The sequence below is a fragment of the Dendropsophus ebraccatus genome, chromosome 4 (assembly GCF_027789765.1).
Source record: "Dendropsophus ebraccatus isolate aDenEbr1 chromosome 4, aDenEbr1.pat, whole genome shotgun sequence".
In the NCBI taxonomy this organism is placed as follows: domain Eukaryota; kingdom Metazoa; phylum Chordata; class Amphibia; order Anura; family Hylidae; genus Dendropsophus; species Dendropsophus ebraccatus.
Window position 1 is genome coordinate 33,360,654 of NC_091457.1, and position 25,104 is coordinate 33,385,757.

Consider the following 25,104-nt stretch of genomic DNA (forward strand, 5'->3'; position numbering starts at 1 on the left):
TTTTGTTCCCTTTACGAGGCGGATTGCCCAGAGGCCACAGATGCGATGTCAATACGATGGAACCTAGCTTATATTTTTCCACCCACTGCCATGATTCCCAGAGTCCTGAAGAAAATCAGGCAGGACCAGGCCTCAGTGATTGCGGTCATACCCTTTTGGCCGAAGAGGTCGTGGTTTGCCCAGCTCATAACCATGAGCAAGGCACAGTATTGGAAATTACCGACAATACACAACCTAGTGTCTCAGGGCACTCACTTGTGTCAGGAGTGTCTCCACCTAACAGCTTGGAGATTGAACGGGCCATATTGAGAGAGAAGGGTTTTTCCAATAGGATGGTGAATACACTGTCTCATACGAGAAGTGATGCCACCAACAGATCCTATTCTAGAGTCAGAAGAGTGTTCCAGACCTGGTGCTCTTCCAGACAGAAGGAACATACTGATCCCTCTATTCCGGACAGACTGGAATTTCTACAGGATGGATTCGATAAGGGACTCGCACCCAGCACTCTTAAGGTCCAGTTGGCCGCCATGCCAGAATTTTTACAGAAGAGACTCCTTCAGAATACAGAGGTAAAGAATTTTATAAGGGCTGTTTCACGTCTACGTCCTAGAATCGCCAAACCAGTATGTCCTTGGGATCTATCTCTGGTTCTTAAGGTTTTGGCCCTCCAACCTTTCGAGCCGATAGCAGAAATTCCTCTCAAGCTTCTAACTTTGAAGACGGTCCTCCTTCTAGCCATAACTTCAGCTAAAAGAATAGGAGAACTCCAGGCTCTGTCTTCTTCTGAGCCTTATACCACGTTCTTGGCAGATAGAGTACTTTTACGGTACTTACCTGTGTTTGCTCCCAAGGTTCCTTCCTTTTCTAACCTTAACCAGTTAATTTCTATTCCTGTTCTTCCACAAGAAGCTATTGCTGAAGACCAGACTTTGGAGAAGCTGGAAATCTGAAAATTTATTTATTACTTTTATGGGGAAAAATAGAGGACAGAAGGCTTCTAAGCCAACAATATCCAGATGGATCACAGAGTGCATACAGACGTGCTACTCACTCAACAATCTGGAACCTCCAGAATTTACAAAGGCACACTCCACTTGTCAGTGGCCTCTTTTTGGGCCGAAAAGGCATTAATACCGCTGGATCAGATTTGCCTGTCGGCATCTTGGTCTTCTCCTAGAACTTTCTTTAAGTACTATAGGATTAGTTCTTTGTCAGCTCCAGTGTTTTCCTCTTCGGTCTTAAAATCTGCTGTACAAGACACCCGCCCATAATGGGTTTGTACGTGCTAAATCCCCGTTATTGTGCCGCTGTGGGACGTCAGGGAATTTAACATTTTGCATGTTAATGTGTTTTCCCTAAGTCCCATCAGCGGCACAAGCTTCCCTTCCCTATGTATATATCTATCCTGTGTTTTTGATTGTTCTGTTAATTGATCTTTATAATAAACGCATGGTGAGGTGAGGGTTGTCTTTATACCCGGAGGGGAGGAGCCTTTTCATTTGATTGGCTGTACTATTAAATATTCCTTTCTTGTCTTGCCCAGTACACAGGGGCAATAAACCCCGTTATTGTGCCGCTGATGGGACTTAGGGAAAACACATTAACATGCAAAATGTTAAATTACACTGCATTGTAATCGTACCAACTTGAGGAACATATATAACATATAATATAATAGCTTTTTTTTCAATTTCAACATGCAAATATTTTTTTTTCTGGTTTTGCTGCATATTTTATGGAGAAATTAAGTCTGTCATTGAAAAGTACAAGTGGCATCGAAAAAATAAGGGATCTGTAGGTAAAAAAAAAAAAAAAGCACTATGGCCTCTTAAACATAAGGAGGAAAAAATTAAAGTGCACAAACAAAAATTGGCCTGTCATCAAAGGGTTAAAGTGTCACTTATAACTTTCAAAATCTAACAGTAGATGTGATATAAAGCAAGTTTGCAATTTACATTAATTATTTTTTAGTTATCATGGAAAACAGGCCAATCTTCTAAATACATTCTTCTCTACTGTATTCACAGAGGAGAATCCCATAACAGATGACATGACTAGGGATAATGTAAATCCTCCCATAAATCTCACCTGCCTAACAAAACAAGAAGTGGGGAGACGCCTTTAAAACATTAAAATCAAATCAATTAAAAAAACATTAAGTCAGAAGGTATCCATCCTAGAGTTTTGCAAGAATTGAGTACTGTATTAGACAGACCGTTATTCCTAATATTTAAAGATTAAAGAAAGCTCAAAGAGTGATCCTGGAAACTATAGGCCCGTAAGTCTAACATCTATAGTAGGTAAAGTATTTGAGGGGTTTTTAAGAGATGCTATACTGGAGTATCTTAATGAAAATAATCTTATGATGCAGCATCAGCATGGATTTATGCAGAGGTGTAGCTAGCCTTTCCTGCACCCGGGGCAAACATTCAGTTTTGTGCCCCCCCCCCCCCCCTTTAGTTTTTTGTTGTGACAGTGCCCATTTAACCTAACACAGCATAAATCCCCTGCATAGCGAGACAGCAATTTACAGTCCCACGTCTCCTATCATAGCCAAAACCACTGTGTAACCCAAGGGTGTAGTAGTTTAGGGGGGACTACTGAATACTCTAGGGGAGAAGAGCAGAGAAGGGGGATGGACACACTGCAAATGGGGGGCACAGGTGAGAAGCATTTTCTGTATGTTTAGGGGGAAGAGTTTTTCTTTGTACTTCTCCTCACACAGTCCACCCTCTACATTATAATGTTCAGCAGCCAGACAGTAATCACTGTCACAGCTGCTGCAGCTCCTCTGCAGTCCCATCCGGGCTTGCTTCTCAGGCTCCCTAGTGTCCTGCACAGCCTGAGAAGCAAGCAGGAGCATGGGCAGGTAATATATTAGCCCAGCACCGGTGGGTTTAGTGGGAAGGGGCTTTACATACTCGCAGTGGATTGAAAAAGCTGCTGCAAGTATGTACAGCCATAGAAAATGAAAGGAACTCACAGGGTGAAATCCGCTGTGATTCCCTGTACAGTTCGAATGGGTTTACATTCCGCTGCGATTCTGTAAACGCCGCCCCCCTTAACTCACTGCTGACAAGAGAATACTTTACCTGTCTGTGCTCCGGCTTGCTTCTGTGGCTCCTAACTCCTCTAGGTACCGTTCAGCCATACAGAGGCTGTGACGGGACAGCGCACTGATTGGCTGAGCGGGACCTACAGGAGCCCCAGAAGCAGCCAGAGCACGGATGGGTATTCTCATTCTGTATTCTCGCATGGACAATGCACACAGAGCACATACATATATGCATACAGAACATACACACACAGACAATACAGAGTCACATACATATATATATATATATATATACAGTACACAGTACACACACAGACAATGCACAGTCACATACATATATTCATACAGTACATAGTACACACACAGAGCACATATATATATATACACACAGTACATAGTACACACACATAGACAATACATACTGACATGTTGACATGTATACATACAGTACATAGTACACACACAGAGCACATATATATACACACACAGTACATAGTACACACACATAGAAAATACATGCTGGCATGTATACATACAGTTCATAGTACACACACAGAGCATATTATATATATACAGTACATAGTCCACAAACATAGACAATACATACTGACATGTATACATACAGTACATTGTACACACACATAGACAATACATGCTGGCATGTATACATACAGTACATAGTACACACACAGAGCACATCATATATATATATATATATATATATATATATATATATATATATATACAGTACATAGTAGACACATATAGACAATACATACTGACATGTATACATACAGTACATAGTACACACACATAGACAGTAAACAGCACATACTGACATACACACATATATACATACAGTACATAGTACACACACATAGACAATACACAGAGCACATATATATATATATATATCAGTAGCGAAATTTGGTGGGGGGCAAGGGGGGCGGTCGCCCCCGGGCCCACTCAGACAGGGGCCCACTGAGGTCTTAGACAGTTAATGCTGTCTGCTATTGCAGTTAATGCTTTTGCAGACAGCATTAACACGTCAGTAGTGGCCGGAACTGTATGCGCTCGCACTCCTAATGAGCGCATACAGTTCCGACTGGGCCAGGATGTGATTGACACAGCATCAGGAGCCATTGGCTCCTGGCTGTGTCAATCATTCTTGTGGCCGGAGGCAGCGTTATGCCTCCAGCCACAAGAGGCTGCGCTCCGCATCCGCACACGCCCCCCGAACCGCCGAGCCCACCCCCTCCTTTATGCCTCTCTTGCGACCGCAAGCACGGTCTTGCTTGCGGCCGCAAGAGGCAATCTTGCCCCTGTCTGATGCGTCGCTCCCTGGGGGATTCCCAGGGAGCGCACGTATCAGGAACCTTAGTGCGCGTCGCTGGGACTTCCTGTACCGGAAGTCCCGGCCTGGGCGCACACTCAGCTTCCGGATGTGTGCGCTGCCCGGGAATCCCCCAGGGAGGGACGCATCAGCTGGGGGCAGAAGAGAGGACAGCAGCGACGGGGGAGCGCTGGTAGGTGAGTTGTGTGTTTGTTTTTTTTAATCTGCTGTGCAGGGGGCAAACTATAAGGGGGGATACAGGGGGGGAGCCATCTACAAGGGGGGAATACAGGGGAGGGAAGCCATCTATAAGGGGGGATACAGGGGGGGAGCCATCTATAAGGGAGGGATACAGGGGAGGGGAGCCATCTATAAGGGGGGATACAGGGGGGGAGCCATCTATAAGGGAGGGATACAGGGGAGGGGAGCCATCTATAAGGGGGGGGGATACAGGGGAGGAGCCATCTATAAGGGGGGGGATACAGGGGGGGAGCCATCTATAAGGGGGAATACAGGGGAGGGAAGCCATCTATAAGGGGGGAATACAGGGGAGGGAAGCCATCTATAAGGGGGGGATACAGGGGGGGGGGAGCCATCTATAAGGGGGGAATACAGGAGGAGCCATCTATAAGGGGGGAATACAGGAGGAGCCATCTATAAGGGGGGATACAGGGGAGGGAAGCCATCTATAAGGGGGGGGTACAGGGGAGGGGAGCCATCTATAAGGGGGGGGGATACAGGGGTAGCCATCTATAAGGGGGTAATACAGGGGGGGCATCTATAAGGGGGCAATACAGGGGGGAGCCATCTATAAGAGTCAGCCTACCCACTAAACAAGGGTGTAAAGGGGCCAATACAGATGTGCAGTGCGTAGAGAGATGAGGATGGTGCCAGAGTGTGGAGCCTAATATGTATGTCTGGCAGATTCTGTGGATTCGTGGCTCGGAGAAGTTCTCATAACGGCCCAGGGCAGATGGAGAAGAAGATGAAAAGGGAAGAACTCTGATCAGAGAAGACGTCCCCTGTGAGTCACTAAATATATCTGCACTGTAATGTATATGGTGTATAGAACCTGTGTAGAGCTGGGGCTACTGCTAAATGACTTGAAGAGGTGATATTGCTCTGTGTACAGTGGATTATTCAGTTGCAGCAGTGGTGTTAGTCAGTATGTGCTGGTATTAGTCGGTATGTGGTGGTATTAGTCGGTATGTGCTGGTATTAGTCGGTATGTGCTGGTATTAGTCTGTATGTGCTGGTATTAGTCGGTATGTGCTGGTATTAGTCGGTATGTGCTGGTATTAGTCAGTAAGTAGTGGTGTTATTTGTTACTTGTAATCTGGTACTGTGTTTTATTGGATTTAGTATAGAGGATTTAGTCAGTAACAATATGGTGGTGATGGTAGTGGTTGTGGCGATATTTCCCCCTTGTATACTGGTATTATTGGTAATACCATATATATATACCAGTAGCATGCACTTGGTCGAGGAAGGGGGGCTCCAGGTTGACAGTCTGCAGCCCTCAGGGTATGCTGGGAGTTGTAGTACAGTAGTACAATCCTCCGATACCTGCCGCTGTAGACAGATGTATTGCTGGAACTTCAGGGCTGATGGTTGTCACCCACAGGTTGCAGCCACCAGGAGAATCAAACTGAGGACAAGAGTGGTGCTGTCTGTGGAAGAAGGCAGCTATATTTTTCTAATCTTAAGCCCTTTTACTTTTTTTGTGGTTCTATATTCCAGATGTAGAAGCCTCTTACACGGCTCTGTATCCTTATTCACTATAAGAAATGTAGAAGAATATTCCCTTTATTATTCAAAAGAATCCTTGTCACCTGCTGGGGTTCCCTATGGGTAACGTTGGTTGGGGGCCCACTCAGCCTCACTCGCCCCCCCTAGGCTGAACCCCTAGCTACGCCCCTGATATATATATATATATATATATATACACTACCGTTCAAAAGTTTGGGGTCACCTCCTTTTGTAGCAATTACAGCATTGCACACCTTTGGCATTCTAGCTATTAATCTGTTGAGGTAAGCTGGAGAAATTGCACCCCACGCTTCTAAAAGTAGCTCCCACAAGTTGGATTGGTTGGATGGGCACTTCTGGCGTACCATACGGTCAAGCTGCTCCCACAACAGCTCAATGGGGTTCAGATCTGGCCACTCCATTACCGATAGAATACCAGCTGCCTGCTTCTGCTGTAAATAGTTCTGCTGTATATAGTTCTTCTGTAAATAATCTTAGTTTTTCCATGTTGGATAAGAAACATAATAAATTTACAGTTCAGGTTGTCATGACTTTGTCGATACTTCTGATATGTACAGTTTCAAATGTTTTGTGCTGATTTGACTACGAGGAGGATGAACCTGGAGCTGTAGTTTCCTGCCATTACATATTAAGGGGACAAATCATCTTTCATTTATTGTGGCCTCTATAACAGACAGAACAAAAAAGAATACATGGCTAATTTGTGGTAACAGTGTTGGGGCAGCGGGCAGGCAGTCTGTAGAGTTGCGGCGCCGGCAGCCTCCAGCCGCTTAGCAGAGCCACAGCAGACCTGCCCGCGCCCCTTACACATAGCGCCCTGCTCCCCTCCTGGACACACACAGAGGTCCCGGTCTCTGGAGGAAACCGCAGGGACTGCAGAATAGGGTGATAGCATCGCTGCTGGTGCTGGAGCTATACAACAGGATCAGGGGGGGGGGGGGGCAGTGCAGGCCCCTGATCCCGCTGTACAGCTCCAGCACCCCCAGCAAAGCTACCACTTTATCCTGCAGTCCCTGCGGCCTCCTCCAGAGACTGTGGACATGCATGTGTGGCCGGGAGGGGAACATATGTGCTGGGGTAAGAGGAGGAGGAGGGGTACACCCCTCATTTATACCTGTACTACTACTACTACACCCCTTATCTATACCTGTACTACTACTTTTACACCCCTCATCTGTACCTGTACTACTACTACAACCATCATCTATACCTCTACTACTACTACTACACCCCTCATCTTTACCTGAACTACTACACCCCTTATGCACTATACCTCCACTACAACACCCTGTCTAGATGGAGGCACAAAGAAGATCTCCTATACTATATAGGGGCTCACAGTTGCACATATTTGGGAAAAGTACTTATATGGGGCACAGTGGGGGCTTGTCTACTACACAGGGGCACAGGGTGAGCACTGTTACATTGGGAAGCAATATAGTTGTTGTCTGAAACTTCATTAAAATAGTATCTGATGCTGCAAGGAGAAAAATTTTCTGTTTATTTAGCAAAAAAGAAAAAAAATCAAGAATTTAAAAAATCGCTCTAGTCTAGTCTGAACCAATATTTAACTGTTAGGATCACTCAATGAGAAATTATAAAGGGCACTTAGGCCTAATATCAGCTGTCAAGATCCCAAACCTCTGGATAGGAGCTTGCAGGGTCACACAGGGCCTCCCTCTAACAACTCTCCGTCATCCACATCTAATCACAGTAGGCTGCCACTACGCATAATATTAAGCTGACACAGCACCCAAATTACACTCACTACTATACCACTCACTATGCAGTTTAGCATTCAGTCTCTACAGGTAACCCTTCTTCTACGGTTATAGGATCATTAGAACACAGTAAGGCTCTTATTAAAATGAAGTTTTACTATTAAAAAGAAACAAAAAACAGGGTTATCAAATAATAATGCAACTGTAACTATTCATGTACATATACAATGAAATAACAGTTTAAAAAATAAAAAGGAGAAAAGCAGAACTTAATACATTACAAGACGTTTGAGTCTGGTTTGGGGAAGCAGGTAGGCTAGGTGCCTCAAAATAATGACATTTTCCATTGGTTATATGTCAACTTAAAGGAGAAGCCTGGCCTTGACTGAAGTCTAACAGCCGGCAAGGCAAACATAATGTCACGGCCGCAGCGGCGTCCCGTGTTCTGGGCCGCCGCCGCGACCTACTCCTGCCCCATGCAGCCGCCGGGGTCCTTGTGCAGGGACCCGGCGCTGCTGCTAGTTCGGCCCCTGGGGGCGCCTCACCTCTCCTTCGCTCCGGTCTCCGTCTGTGCGCGCCGGCTGTCTCAGATTTAAAGGGCCAGTCCGCCCCTAATTGGTAGTTGCACCCAATCACTTCCTATAAATCCCAGCGTGCCCTGTCCCTCAGGTTGGAGCCACTATATGCTTCCCATAGCGTTTGGCCCAGCCCCCTGTTGTTCCTGATACCTATCCGCTACCTGGTCCCTAGTCCTTGTTCCTGGTTCCTGCTCCCCTGTCACTCCATTGCTCCTGTGTTCAGCCTGTCACCTGCGGTTACGTCTACAGACCTCTGCCAGCACCATCTCCTGCCTACTGCTCCTGCCACGCCTCGCTTGTTGTCGCTAGCAACCAAGCCAGGGGTAGCGACCTGGGGGTCGCCTGCCGCAGCAAGTACATCCCGCCTTGCGGCGGGCTCTGGTGAAAACCAGCGGCCCCTTAGACTCCGCTCCCTGGTGAGGTCAGTGCCATCGCTGGTGACGGTCCAGTGGATCCACTACTCCAGGCGTTACACATAACAACATGTCCTTACTTACCTCTGCTTGTGCCTGGGATCCCCGCCAGAAAGGCATTTTCCCCTGAGTTGTGATGATGCCCGTCCCAGCAGTGACTGGAGAGGTGTCCCACCATATTTTCTTTTTTATTGTCATACTGTTCTGATATTATGATGCTGCTACTTTGGAGAAAATCTAAGTATCTGTTTTTCATCAGGTTTTTTTTTTTTTTTTTTGCATAAAACTGATGAAAAACACAGATTGCAAAAACACAGTGTGAACACACTATTTTGGTAAGACTTACTTTCTACTTAAATGTGGGCAGCATAAACTGTTGATAGAAATGCTGAACAGAATGGTGTATTACTTACATCATATAAAATATACCTGTTTGTGATTAGGAAGAGGTGTAATCCCTCTCCCCCCCCCCTTTCCTCTGATGTTAGAGGAGGCCAGAGAATCTTGTATGGTATTAGTGTATGGAATATGGCCTTTTATGACTCCTGTTTCATGATGTCCTTTGACCTGTCTCAGTAGCCTCAAGATATTAATAATATATCTCCACAGGTATACCTTGTAGCACTGTCATAGTACCTCCATCCAGTCCACTATCTTGGACTCTTACATATCAAACATGGCGATGATCATGGCAATACGGTTGGACTTGGTTGCTTGATACTGTTGATGCTCCCTGTGTAAAGCCCCTATTACACGGGGAGATGGAGAGGAGCAAACGAGCGCTGTCAGCACTCGCTTGCTCCTCATTCCCTGCTCGCTGCCGGAGCTATTACACACGACGGCAGCGAGCGGGTAAGAGCCGTGAGGGCCGCGGGAAGGCTGCCCGGGTGATCGCTACATCGTCTGGGCAGCCCATAGAAGAGAGCTGACGATCTTATTCCACAGAGCGACGGCAGCAGATTGTTGCTGTCATAGTCGTTTGTCTTTCAACATGTTGAAACACAATGACAGACAACGATCGGCCGACATCATTTATGTCGGCTGATCATTGTTTTCTATTACCCGAGACGATGATCAGCCGTAGCGGCTGATAATCACTTTGTGTAATAGGGCCTTAAGTCTGTGAGCCGAGATGATGTAAGAACAGGCCCCCAACCAGTAGCACCCCATTGCATATATTTCTAGTAAGAATAACAGAGGAACAGGAAAAGTTCACACAACTTTTTTTTAGCTCTGTTTAAAATGACGTCCGTTATTTTGAGTCTTAAATAATGGACATCATATAGCTGTCTGGCCTCCCCTTGACAATGACTGGTGTTTGCACATTATTTTAGTTTGGGTTTACTAATTGAACTTTAGGTTTGTCTTAATTGAAAAGTCCATTGAATTTAATAGTAAAAACAGAGAAAGAACGGTGAGAAAAGAAAAACTGTGTGTGAACTACTAATAAAAAACGTGTTTTTGCAAAAGATGTCCAAAAATAATGATTATGTTCATTATTTTGACCTTCCGGGCAAAAACGTCCGTTATTCAATACATTGTGCGCATTGGACGTCCATCTTCCCATTGACTTCAATGCATTGCCATTGCAGTCAGTTAAATTGCGCCAAAAACGGACGTTATTTTAAATATGAAAATCAGCCGCCTTTTCTCTATTTTTGACGTTGTGTGAACATAGCCAAACACAGAGTTATAATAGCTATAATAAATTCAGGTACTTAAATGGGCACGGTCACTACAAATAACTTATGACGTGTCATCATCAGACATGTCAAAAGTTATTGATCACAACGGGTCTCACTGCTGAGACCCGCTCTGATCAGGAGATATAGCTGAGGAGAGAACGCAGCAGCACAGGCCACTCCCTGGCCGTCCACTCATTCAATCAATATTTTCTCATAGACTTTACATGACTGAAAAATATTGACGGAATGGTGGCTGGCCAGGAATGGATCACGCTGCTGTGATCTCTCATGGCTATATCTTCTGATCAGAGCGGGTCTCAGTGAAACCTGCTGTGATCAATAACTTTAATTACAAAAATAGGCAAATCAGGGGAGGCCACTAGTCATGTTTTACATCATTTTGATCAGTCTCTTGTATGTGAATCGTGTCCTCAGTGTTTAATATCATTACTACTTCAGCCATAATTCATGACTGCGATGATGTATTGAGGCAGCCATAAATAGGTGAATGTGTTCCTCTTGATGTCTGCACATCCTCTGCTTGCTATCACCTCCCATCCTTTCTCTGTTCCGGACTTCCTTTGCTTTCTCAACAAGACGCTGACGTTGTTTTTATTTAATGACACAAAGACAGAGATGAATCTAGTGATATGCATTCAGAGTCGGATCGCATGGGCTTAGTACTTGCATTTGGAGTGAGGATTCATTTGCATTTGCATTGCATTGTATTGTATTGTATTGTATTGCCCCTGTTGTACTGATCTGACATAAAAGCTGGAATAGATGGAACCATCATTTTCTTTCTTTGTTACTCATACAACTGGGAATAATTTTGTACATGACCTGTACTCTCTGTCAGTAAGCCTTTACAATGTGTCCTATCACAGACTTACAATGTAATCAGAATAATATTTAATATTTCCCCAATATTTTCCTTACAATTCAAAGGAATTCATTTCATCATATCCATTCATTTTTGTTCCATTAAAATAACTGGTGTCTGTTGATGCTTTGGTGAATTTCATATAAATTTTTATTATATTGTTATACTTTATATTATATTATGTCCAGACATGGTGGATGTGTCACCTGTCACCTGTACCATAGAACAGTATAAAACATGTAAATCTCCATTCACATGTAGCAGAAGAAAATTGGCACTCATTATAGGGTAAGCAGCTTCTTTTCAAATGGTTGGCTAATATTCTTTAATCATTTCAAAGGGGTTGTCTAGGCTTAGAAACAGGGCTGGCTCGAGGTTTTTGCGGGCCCTTGGATGACGGAGCTTAAGCAGGCCCCTCATCCATCCACTATGCACCCATCATCTATTCATCCATTATATCACCTGAGACACCACTAACATATACAAAAACAGATTACTGACACAGACACTTACTGACATACACATTACAGACACTAACTGAAACACACACTTAGTGACTGACACACATTACTGGCTGATACACATTACTGACTCACACTTACTGTCTGACTGACACACACTTACTGACTTGGACACATACACACAGAACTTACAGCTCAGTTCTCTCCCTCTTCCTCACTGACCCCTTTCCATAAGGCATAGTGCACACAGAAATCCTGCTTCTTCTGAAGTGAGGAAGGGGGGGGGGGAGGTAGGAAAACAGATTTTTGAGTACAGAAAGGTGCAGAATAAAAAAAACCTGATGCTCAGATTTGCTCCAAAGTAGAAGCATCATAATTTCAGAACTATAGGACAATAAAAAATTTTTTATCATAGCAATATAGCATGTCCAGAGGACAAACAGTCCCACATGGTTGTACAGTTCTGCCAGTTATTCAGGTGTATAGGTGTATTCTGCGACTTCACATTTTGTTTTGCTCTAAAACAAGATATATAACGGCTCCGTGTGCAGCGAGGTGCACTTCTATGCTGTTACGGCCGCGGCGGCGTCCCGCGGTCCGGGCCGCCGCCGCGACCGCTACCTGCCCTATGCAGCAGCCGGTGTCCATAGTCGGGGACCCGGCGCTGCTGTCACCTCGGCCCCGGGGGGCGCCTCACCTCTCCACGCTCCTGTCTCCCGCTGTGCCGGCCGGCGCGCGCGTCCCCGCCTCCTAGGGCGCGCGCGCGCCGGCTGTCTCAGATTTAAAGGGGCAGTGCGCTCCTAATTGGTAGTTGCACCCAATCACTCCCCTATAAATCCCAGCATGCCCTGTCCTTAGTGTTGGAGCCTCTACATGCTTCCCATAGCGTTTGGCCCAGCCCCCTGTTGTTCCTGAGTCCTATCTGTTACCTGGTCCCAGTTCCTGTTCCTGAGTCCTATCCGTTACCCGGTCCCTAGTCCCTGTTCCTGGTTCCTGTTTCCCTGTCACTCCATCTGTTCCTGCGTTCAGCCTGTCACGTGCGCTCTCACCTGCTGACCTTTGCCAGTGCCATCTCCTGCCTACTGCTCCTGCCACGCCTCGCCTGCCGTCACCAGCAACCAAGCCAGGGGTAGCGACCTGGGGGTCGCCTGCCGCAGCAAGTCCATCCCGCCTTGCGGCGGGCTCTGGTGAAAACCAGCGGCCCCTTAGACTCCGCTCCCTGGTGAGGTTAGTGCCATCGCTGGTGCCGGTCCAGTGGATCCACTACTCCAGGCGTTACATATGCCTACACTCAGAAGCACCATTCAGGGTTGAGTAGAAAATATTTATTAGTGATCGCACCCCAGTCCTTGCTGACCGGAGGTCTGGTGGCCCACTCACTGATAAGCAGTTGTGGTGTGTAATGTACTAGACACATTCAGAAGAATTTGAACAGCTTCTGACTAATGGTGTTCTCTGGCCATCTTAAGTCCATCTGGGAAGATGCTGCAGCCCCATTTTCTATGCAGCCCCAGCGTTATAACAAAAAATGTCAACTCTATAGAAAATATGTAGTTGGTTCTGAAGGGCCCCCAAAATGAGCAGCCCAGCATTATAACATTTTAAAGTTGGATTTAAAGGAAAATAAGTAGGTATGTATTACAGATAAAGCAAATCCTTACATAAAACAGAAGAAGCTATTGGAAACTGTAAATTACGTTTTAAGTAGAGGACAGGAGCATTTTCAGGGTCCTGTACATACAAAAAATAAAATGAAGCTGCCCTTACCTGGCGTAGGAGCAGCTCATCCTGGCGGTGCAGTGCAGACATGTAGTATCACAGCCTGTAATGCACTCCAGTAATACTGGGGTTTTACCAGTAAAATTGCAATTTGTATTGGATTGTAGCATTGTATGTTGAGTCTGGTGTGTTACAATATTCCAGAAAGGACCATTGGATGTTGAAAATATTGTAACCTGAGGCCATTGTAAGTTGATGGACCACTGTACCAGTTTTTATTTTGACTCAAAAGCATAGTTACCCTTTATTCCAACCTTTAAATTTTGTTATAATGCTGGGGCTGCTCATTTAGGGGTCCTTCAGTTACCAGTTTTCCATAGAGTTTTGGTCTCTAGATATCTCTACAATATTTTCAACATACGATGCTCGTCCTGGAACCAATAAATATTGTAACTTGAGGGACCACTGTATATGTGCAGGAAATGACCCAAGGGTAGTTTCTAGCTGACTTCATCAGATCCATGCCAGTCTCTCCAGCTGCTCCAGCTGCCTCAACTGCTCCAACTGCCTCCCACTGCTCACGTCTATATGTCCTGGCTCCCCTAGATTGCTGCTTATAGGGACAGCTGCCTCGGAAGTATTACAGGTACTCAGTGGTTTACTGCCCCTCTCACTGGTGTCCATTGATTTAGATTCTCTAGTGTTCATTGCTTTTCTGTTATAGTGGACTGATGTCCACTGGTTTGTTGCCTCAATCCAGTTTGTTCACCTGTGTTAGGCCTGGGACCTGCTGATACTTGGGTGATAACCAGCTTACTCCTGTGCTGCTCATGAAACCCAAAATATACAAGTATAAAACCCAAATATAAATCTGTATCTGTATCTGTCAGGACCCTATTACACCAACAGAGTCTTTCCTTTATTACCTGTTCTCCGTGTATAGTCCATTCCTGGCTTTGGCTCAAAGAAATCTGTCAGATAATCTGTTGGTGTAATAGGGCCCTTACACAAACTTTCCAGGTCACTATATGATTGTAGATAGGATCTATCTATCTATCTATCTACAAGTATCTATTATGTGCAGTGTCGGACTGGCCCAAGAGAATACCAGAGGATCCTCCGGTGGGCCCCCAGCTTTAGAGCTTGCACTAACACTAACTGACATGTCGTTTCTCACTTGTTCTTCATTGGTGGGCCCCCAGGATGATTTCCTCTGGTGGGCCCCAGATACCCCAGTCCAACACTGATTATGTGTAAATATCAGGATATATATCTATTCAAGTATATGACCTGTCCCCAGACACTCTCCTCTGATAATATGGCTATTGATCTCTATTGACTACGATCATTTATCTGAAAACACTAATGGGCAGTGAAGTGGTTTAACCCTGTAATTCCTGAGCACCAGTTATAGGCAGTGTGTGTCGCTGTTGCAGGGTAGACTCTCTTCTTTGAGATGGGAGTAGATTTTGGGAAGTGGTATTGGTGAAGTTGGACATCCTATTTTTACCATTGATTTCCCTTTGCATGGTAGAACAGTAGATCTCTAGTAGAGACTCATGATAAAGGAGTTGTGATTATATACAGAAAAACGTCCAGTAAAAGTGAGGTTAATTTACTGAGAAGAGTACTGTCAGGAGAGGGGATAAGTGAATGTATATATATATGGCTCATCTTAAGAAACACTGTAAAGCTCTGCAGAGGCAGATGAGGGGTTAAGGCTGCCCTCAGCACTCTGATATTATATAGTTTGCTTTGTGTCAGTCTGTCTGTGCAGAACCTGTGACAGAGAGAACAGAGCATCCCAGAGAGTGCTGAGCCGGGACCGCAGAGAACAACAGAGCAAGTGAGAACTCCATGTTACTCCTTCCCTCACCCTCCTCTTCCTTTACTACCACTTCCCACTCTAATTGATTAACTTTCTCACTGACTTTATTTCCCACCATTGCATTTTTTCCTGACAAGAGTGTTTGTCTGATGTAGCAGAGCTGAATTTGCCAGATGTAGGAGAGCCAAGTTTATCATTATGATCTCATGATTTGCGGGGCTAAATCAAAACCCACCGTTTTAGCTTATCTCAAATTGTTATAACAAAAAATGCCCCTCAAAGAGTCCAGCTCTGCTACACCATTGTGTGTCTCCGATACTTATGATTGATGGTTTAATCTTCCATTCTTCTTCATTTGCTGTATTCTTGTCTTTCGTGTCTTCATGTAATGCCAATAATAGATCCATTGATAAATATGATACTTTGTGGTGGTTATATTCTTGCTCTTGCTTTTCAGTTGTTTTAAATGGCGCCAATTGGGGTGGAGGTGTTCAGTGATGTCATATATAAGTAACAATGACATGACATGTTGATCACTAAAGATTTTAGTTTACTACTATTTCTAAATTTCAACATTTTTACATCCACCAACCAAAATTGCACTGAAAAGTGGTCTTCTTAGGGGGTGAGCTTGTCAAAAAAGACGACCGGTATGCTTAATATATGGAGGGACCCAGACTCCATCATGGGAAATCTGGTCTGGATAAGTAGGTGTATGTTGTGGACAATTTTCCTACACAAACAAAGGGTAGAGCCAAACGACCATAAGGTGTGGCCGACCCAACCCCAGCTATTCCCTTTAATACAATGATTCAGAGCCAGATTTATTACTAAGAGTAAAGAATATCTTATCTGCTATTGTTCTGCCTTTGGAGTAAATTCACATGACAGGTTTGTTGCCATATTTTTTGCAACAAAAAAACCCTTGCCTTGGATTGTTTTGTTGGCAATCATATGGATTTCTGCAAGACTCAGATTCAGATGAATGAGGAAGCAAATCTGCCAAATTCACTCTTAAATACATTTTATTGCTTCCAGTTATCAGCCAGTCTGGGGAGATGCCGACTGTAAAAATTACTTTGAACACCAATGACTTACATGGCACCAACATATTCTACAGCACCGTACAAGGATTTCTATTGTTCATATCATATTGATGAGAAGACTGGTCGTGATAAAGATGACATCATCACTATATTATTTTATATATTTTAAGTTCTTAGAACCCCCGGGCACATTTACCTATATATATATCCCGTGTTTTGAGACTCGTAACTGAGGCTCCACGGACCCCTTTTTTGCATATTTTAATTTTGTATGGGACAATCAATGGAGACTCGTAAATGAGTACTCCATTGGAATTTTTCGCTGTTCTCCCTGAGTTCAGTGATTGTTGTGTTTTGTTGGTCTATTTATCATTGCCCCAGTAGCCAGAATCCTGCTCCACACTGAAGAGGGGCAAATACCCCGAAACTGCAGTCTGTGGATGGATGCCTAGCCTTGGTAACCCTTGTCTTATGTCGTTATACTCGCCACAGAGTTAGACTTACAGGGGCCACCCTGGTGTTTCCCTATTTAGGTCCTAAAGCTTGCAACAGAGTGAGGACCTGAGGGACTACGTATCAGGGTGGTTTGGTGGTCTCCCCACTAGGAGGCAACCCTTGGCAATGGGCTTCCTTCTCTGGAGAGAGGGATATCTGGCTATTCCCGTGTTTTGAGACTCGTAACTGAGGCTCCACGGACCCCTTTTTTGCATATTTTAATTTTGTATGGGACAATCAATGGAGACTCGTAAATGAGTACTCCATTGGAATTTTTCGCTGTTCTCCCTGAGTTCAGTGATTGTTGTGTTTTGTTTATATATATATATATATATATATATATATATATATAATTTGTAGCTGAATTAGTTATAAGTCGCACTTCCGTACACTTTGTAAATGAGGTTTATCTCACCTTGAAGCTATGTTCACACACTGTTGAAATGGACCAAAAGCAGAAACCGCTAAAAACCCCCATAAAATCTGTAAATATAAAAACAACTTAAAATTTTGTTGTAAAAAGCTAGTAAAAACATCTGTTAAAATCATTCAGGTTCATTGTGATAATGTGTTTCATTGTAGTCAATGAAAAATCTTACTACACACAAGATAAAATATTAGCTGTTAAGTTAATTGACGTCATATGATCCATTTCTGGCTTTGTATTCAATTACTGCAATTAAAAACCTGAATGTGTGAACGCACTCATAGGTTTCATGTACTGTTTTTGGACATTATTTTCAGCCATCAAAAATTTTCCAGTTTTGGTAAAATTGAATACAAAGCCACATATAAGGGTCATATCACTCAGATTCACATGTTGTCATTTCACAGAATGATATTTGTGTAAGAATCCCATTATAGGGCTCGAATATCATGTGCTTCTATTATCAGGCTATGTTCTCACAACAGGAAAATGATGGCCGTCTTCCTACTCATCATTATTATTTTCAGCCATCATTACCATAAGACCCATCAAAATGACCCGGTCAACCGACAACCATCTTTGCTCATTCTTTCTATTCAGCTAATTCAGCTGATGGTCAGCCTGTGTAATAGGGCCCTAAACCAGGGATGGGGAATCTTATACCCTCAAGCTGTTGCAAAACTACAATTCCCAGCCTTTGGCTGTCCAGGCATGATGGGAATTGTTGTTTCGCAAAAGGTTCCCCATCCCTGTCCTAAAGAAAAGACTGAGACATCTCCTCCTTTTACATCCATTCCAGGCTTTGTATTTGATTATTACAATTAAAAACCTGAACGTGTGAACACAGCCTGAGTTCTAGCCAGTTATTTGTGTATGCTACTGAGAGGGGTGAGCATTGACCCTGTCTGTAGCTACACTGACAACATGCTGCAAGAAAAGCATGAAACATATTCTACTGCATCTCAGGAGCTCAGTGTTGTCGGATGGCCATCCCATGAAGGGGTTAAGTAGTCAGGTTAAGTGGCAGGTAGTACTGAGAACGATCCCTATTGATTCTTCTCATCATCATTTATGTGTGCTGACAGAGGGTACAATGAATTAACCCTCTGCTGGCCAGGAATGGGAGGGGTTAAGTGACACTGCAGGTCTGTAACAGCCAGGAGCATTGAGGATGCTCCCCTGCATTTTGGCAAGGAGGGTGGGGTTATTTTGCAATGCTGCATGCTTCTAGTCGGTTTTGCTTTGCAGTGTACCCTCTTAACATAATGCTTTGGTGCTTGAAAGAAAAGGGTTAAGAGATCTTCCGAGGGGCTGAGTTGGGCAAGTTTTATCCGGGGAGTGCTCATTGCATGCATGGCTGGCAGACAGAGGGTAACTGCATCCCAGTCTGGCTCCTGCCAGGGCAGAGGGGGGATGCTCAGGGGTCTGCAGGAAGTCAGTTCTTGTCTATGGCAAAGCTACTTTTTAGTATTCTGAGAGCCCTAGATTTATATGGCTTTACATGGATATGGCGGTCAATAATATGTTGGAAGGGTTAATCCTTTGCCTTCACTACAAGTACAGGGTGAGAGAAGATCTTCAGGACTGTGATCAGAAGCAGACACCGGTAAGTTACATCTGCTGAGCATAAGCAAAATACTGCTTCAATGTAGCCATTGCATTATCTTTTGTAAGTCTCCTGGTGTATGCTTTTAGAGCATTCTCCTTCCTTCCCTCCCTCATTCTCCTCCTTATGTTCTGTACATTTGCTTTATATCACTGTCTCGCACATTATTTTTTCCATCTCCTCCACTCCCTCAGTGCGGTTCTTCTCTCCATCTGTTTTCATCTTCTTCTCCTTATGTCTCAATGTCTACATCTTATTTCACTCCTGGCCCTCATTCTCTTCACTCCCTCTTTCCACGCCCATGCAGTGTGTGGATAGGAGGGAGGATTCAGTGTGGGTATCACTCCTGTGGGCATCAGATACAGAGGTGAGCTGCAGGCCCAGCTGCCGGGGGCTCATACCTGTCTGAGTGGGAGTGTGCAGTTGTGTGACTAGTGTATCTTCTAATATTGACATCCCTGATGCCTCTAGCATCTTCCGTCCAGGTAAGTGAGACGACCCACACTCCATTAAGTTAACATTGCTGTTGGTTTATACGTAGTGGATATTGTCGTAGAAAGTATCTATCGTATAGAAGAGTTTTCTCAATGTTCCAGAATTTTTAACAATTGATGCAAAATATATACAAACAACAGAACATAAAGCGAATAAAGGGGACTATTATAAAGATTGTATAATTTACTATATATATATAATATAATGTGTGACCATTATAAGACAATATTCACAATTGGTTCCGTTTTATTGCCCCAGTAAATGAATGACAATCAATATCAATGAGGCTGCTTGTGAAAGTTGGAGCCTTTCTATCCCAAGCTCGATTTACAAGTCGGCTTATAAATATGTCAGGGTAAATTAAGTCATAGCAATACAGGAGGTGATGCTATCTGTTAGAAGGATTGCTCCCTGGGCGTACTACACTAATTCATTCCAATAGTTTATTTGCTTCTTCCAAGTCTTAAAATTGTTGGATAGACTGTTTTTAACTCCAAGTCTAAGGTTGGGTTCACACTGTACATTTTCTGCTTTGGTTGGCAAAGTCCTATAGCTCCCATCCATCAATCAATGGAAACTTGCCATTGAAGTCCAGATATTAGGGTTATAGTTTGGTGGGATCCTTAAACTAGTGAGTTCTACTAGATGTTACTTAGAGGGGAAAAGGGGACATTGGTGATTTTCTTTCCTTAACTGCATAAAACAAACACCTTAAGGCACCTTAAACCAACTGTGTTTCAAACAACCTTGTAACCCCCTTAGATCACCAGTTCTCCAGTGTGATGCACGTCTTGCCAGATTTTAGCTTTCTTATTTTGGAAGGGGGGCTTGATGTTAACTGCAGTAATGGTGTGTTTACACAGAGAGATTTATCTTACAGGTTATTAAAGACAAAGCCAGGAATGGATTTGAAAAGAGCTTCGCTTTATGACTTGTTCTCTGTTTATAGCCTGTGCTTGGCTTTGGCTTCAAATATCTGTCAGATAAATCTGTCTGTGTAAACACACCCTACCTCCTTGGTGTGCATTCTTTGCCTGGGTTCACACATAGTATTTGATCAGACATTTGTGCCAAGACGTGGAGTGGGTCCAAAACACAGAAAAAGGTGCAATTCTTTCCATTGTGGTTTTTCCTCTGTGACGATTCTGCAAAATACTCCATATGGACTAAGCCTTTCTGTACAAATCTTGATGGTATATGTCCCTCTGCGCTCCATTGTTCCAGACACTGTCTGTTGTGCTGAATGACACACAGTGTTGGATACAGGCCAGCAACATGATGCTGCCTGTAAGTAGCCATTGGCTGTAATCTATATACTAATGCTGTCAATACTAGAAGATTTTTTGTTGTTTTCTCCTCCTCTACAGTGTCTTGCCACTCTCCAGTAGGCGGTCTACCAGGGAGCTTTCTCTACCCGCTGTCCTGCTCATCTGAAGATTCCATACTACTTGGAGACCAGGTTGAAGACCAGGTATCACAGAATAAGAACGTCATGAAGAAGAAGACTGTGTTGGCCTTGCTTGGTGTAGTCCTTGGCTACCTGGTAACAGGGGCAGTGGTTTTTCAGATGCTTGAACAACCCTATGAGACTCAGCAACAGAATCTTCTTATGCAACACCGTAAAAGGTTCCTTGAAGAAAATACTTGTGTGCAGGAGGACAATCTAGACATCTTTGTACTGGTAAGAGCATGAGTAAAGAGCGGACATACCATAGGCTTTAAGGAATAGTATTTACATACTGTATATTATATGATGGATGTTTTATGCAACTTGGAAGATCTTTTGTTTACAGAGAAACTGTTAGCAGAAGACTCATAAACATGATGCTCAAACATCCCTGTGTTACCCTGTTGTGTCCCATTTGCTTCTAAATTAAAAAGTGTCCCTTGGGCAGTGCCCTGGGCTGTCCAGCAACTAATCCTAAACCCCACCTCTTCTCTCCTGGTTAATGTCTCCTGCAACATCTGACGTCCTCTCCAAGAGACATCTATCAATAGCAAAGTGAAATATCAAAAGTGAAGGGGAAGGATTGCCGCTGATAACCCAGGGCACTTCATGGAACACAATCAGACACTTAAAGGGAAGGTGTCATCACAAAATGACCTATTGTTTAAATCAACTTTTTATATTAAACATATTTTTAAAGATCTTTGGTAGTTCTTTTTGTAATTTTCCAATTTTTATGTTAAAATTTTGCATTTCTCATTCTGGCCACTAAGGCAAAAACAGTTGTCTCTGGCAACAATACATAGATAATACAAGATCAAGACTTTCACACGATAGCTGTGACCATTCCGTTCCATCCCAGCATGTCTGTACAACTCTCCCATAGACGTCAAAAAGCCTTCTCCAGTCTCCTTTGCTTCAGTCATATTGCATGTAATGAAATATTTTATTTTCAGGTATGCATAGATCACAGCAAACATAATGATAAACATATATTTATATTAAACCAACATATTCAGCAGCACCTTAGAATTGTAAACTGCTTTCTACCTGTGAAGCTGTCTTAAAGGGGAATTCCGGTAAAAAAAAATTCGTTTTAAATCAACTGGTGTCAAAAAGTTATATAGATTTATCATTTAATTCTAATTAAAAATCTCAAATTTTCCAGTACTACTTAGCTGCTGTATGCTCTGCAGGAAGTGGTGTATTCTTTCCAGTGTGACACAGTGCTCTCTGCTGCCACCTCTGTCCATGACAGGAATCTATGAGGATTTGCTACTGCTTTGGACAGTTCCTGTCACAGATAGAGGCAGCAGCAGAGAGCCAGGTGTCATACTTGAACATAAACATCACTTCCTGCAGGAAATACTGGAGCTGATAAGTATGGGAATATTTGAGATTTTTAAATACAAGTAAATTTCAAATCTATATAACTTTTTGATAACAATTGATTTGAAAGAAAAACTTTTTTTTGCTGGAGTTCTTCTATAAGAATTAAAGGGAACCTGTCATGTCTGGAAACATCCAGGATGGAGACTCTCGAAAATCTCCTCACAAGTACTATAGAGAATGTTCTTAGCAGTTCTTGCAGAGGCTCAGCAATGAAAGGGATCCCGATAATGTGCCCAACAAGATTATAATAGCAGGGAAGCAATACATATTTCTTTCCTCAAATGCTGAGAAAGCAATGGAAAATGTGCAGGGCAAAGATCCTCTCAGCTAGAGCCGTACTATTCAGCATCATTTAGTAAGCAAATGCTTATGCTGGTGGATTAGCTGCACATGAAAGAAGTGTGTAGCCACAGGATAGTGTCTTCAGGCTTCAGCCATCACAAGGGCCGCTTCTCCCAAAGCTTTTGATGCAGTGTTTTTTTTTTTGTTAGCTAAAGCCAAGAATAGATCCGAATGAAAACTTTAAAGGAAAGACTGATACTTGTCATCTTTTCTGTCTCTTTTTCCTTCTCCTCTCAATGATTTCCCTACAGGTGCCACCCACCCCTTGGCTGGTTCCTTCCCTGGAGAGATATCTGGCTAGTCCTATGTTTCGAGACCTTTGAAGTGACTCTGTACCCACAATCTGCCCACCCCAAACCACTTGGATAGCTGCTTTTAATCCAAGATCTGTCCTGGGGTCCGTTCGGCAGGCGATGCAGTTATTGTCCTGAAAAACAACTTTTAAACTTGCAGCCCTGCGTGGCCTAGAGTGTGTGTGCATTAGGCTGGCACACTCTTTCTGTCCCTCCTCCCTGCCCTCCTCATCATTAGGAATGTTCTAGGCAGATTTTCTACTATTAATCACCTGTGTGAGCACGGCACATGGGCTGGATCGTTAAGGCACCTGTGCAGTGTTCAGACAAGTGAGGAATAGTAGAATACCTGGCTGGAGCATTCCTGAAGAGGGTGGGGAGGAGGGACGGAGGGGTTGTGCCAGCCTAATGCACACACACTCTAGGCCATGCCAGTTTGACACAGGGCTACAAGTTTAAAAGTTGTTTTTCAGGACAATAACTGCATCACCCACTGAACGGACCCCAGGACCGATCATGGATTAAAAGCAGCTATCCGACGGTACAAGTGGTTTTGGGGGGGGGGGGCAGATTGTGGGTACAGAGTTGCTTTAAATGAGGCTTCATGGGCTCTTTTATTTTTGGCATCCTCTCAATGATGTTTGAGCTAAATCCATCAGCAGCCGCTATAATATATCACTCTGGAACACCAGGCTGTATTGGAATAAATAGTGAGGATTTAGGGGGAAAAAAAGTAAATTAGAAAGGCGATAACTTTTATTGTATACATTGATTAGAGGTATTCCCATAACTATAGACCACGGGGGTGGAGATAGACACTTAGGGGGAGATTTATCAAACTGGTGTAAAGTGAAACTGGCTCAGTTGCCCCTAGCAACCAATCAGATTCCACTTTTCATTCCTCACAGATACTTTGAAAAATGAAAGATGGAATCTGATTGGTTGCTAGGGGCAACTGAGACAGTTTCACTTTATACCATGTTTGATAAATCTCCCCCTAAATGTCTTTGATGGGAAATACTGACACCGTACTGATGAGAAACTGATGGTATTTCATCTTTATTACATCTGCAATTTGGATCTTCTTATGGACACGCTCATGTGAAACAGGCCTTAAGCAGTATTTCATTTTCTGGTTCATTTCTAGGTCTAATATTCACTAAAAACCTACCGAATAATCTAACTGCGTAGTCGCTGGAGCTCTGCTTTTCTAGCATGAAACCACATTTAACATGATGATAGAGGCTTTTCTAAGTACCCAAACACTTTAAATGAAATTTCCTTCAATAGTTCCAGGAGTGGCTTCAGACATTACCACCATTGTTTATCAATGCCGCAGGGTATGGTAAGATTATTATTATGAGCGGAGGAAAACATAACCGCTCCTATGTGGAGGAAGAAGCCATTGATTATAGATGAGGGTGTGAACATCTGTTACTTTACCAATTGTTACACCTTATATGATACATTGTGTATGATGTTATGTTTGTATTATACACAGGAAACATATATGCAGTATGTTTTGTTCGCTGCTCACCTGCCAGTTTACTTCTATTCACTGGACGCCTTCATTGTTTGCCGTCTGCACAAAAATACAGTTGTTTGTCAGATTCGTGACATCCGCATATACTGTACAATGCAAAGAGCTGGAAGCAGGCTGTCCTGTACATTGTGTAGTGCTGTGCTGGATTACTGTGTTCTCCTGCCATTAAACTAAATTGGAGCTAAGCTACAGTTACCCAGCATGACCACTACACAAAGTATAGAGCTGTCTGCTCCCAGCTCTGGTACTGTATATGTGGCAAACAGCAGATCAGCAGGGGTGGCAGGTGTTGGACCCTCACTGATCACATGTTGGTGGTATACCCTGTGGGCTAGCCATGAATAAAAAGGCCTGGAAAAACCCTTTAAAGTTCAAACATTTCAAAGAAAAGAACTCTGGAACAATTGTTTCCCGCTTAGTACCACCATTAATGTAAAACTGGGCACAACACTGTGCAGAGGGCACCACAATAGGCAGAATACACCACGCATTATTTTGGCACACAGGTGGCAAACAACGGCCGTTGTTCAAAACATTGTGTGAACAACAGCTATTGTTTGCATTGACTT

The 25,104-nt window shown here is 43.6% G+C and overlaps 1 protein-coding gene across 4 annotated transcripts in view; it reads left to right on the forward strand.

Moving 5' to 3' along the window:
• The window catches only part of KCNK4 (potassium two pore domain channel subfamily K member 4), a 64,376-nt gene that overhangs the window by 24,373 nt on the left and 14,899 nt on the right, over positions 1-25,104 (forward strand). The window contains exons 1-3 of one of the 4 annotated variants that reach the window (XM_069968272.1): positions 14,172-14,267; positions 15,386-15,467; positions 20,886-21,199. In XM_069968272.1, the coding sequence (XP_069824373.1) occupies position 15,467; positions 20,886-21,199 (315 nt within the window). In that variant the 5' untranslated portion in view covers positions 14,172-14,267; positions 15,386-15,466. Of the gene's footprint in view, positions 1-14,171; positions 14,268-15,385; positions 15,468-19,001; positions 19,024-20,885; positions 21,200-25,104 lie in introns of those variants that run through there. The other 3 variants (XM_069968274.1, XM_069968276.1, XM_069968275.1) reach the window with 3 other exon arrangements.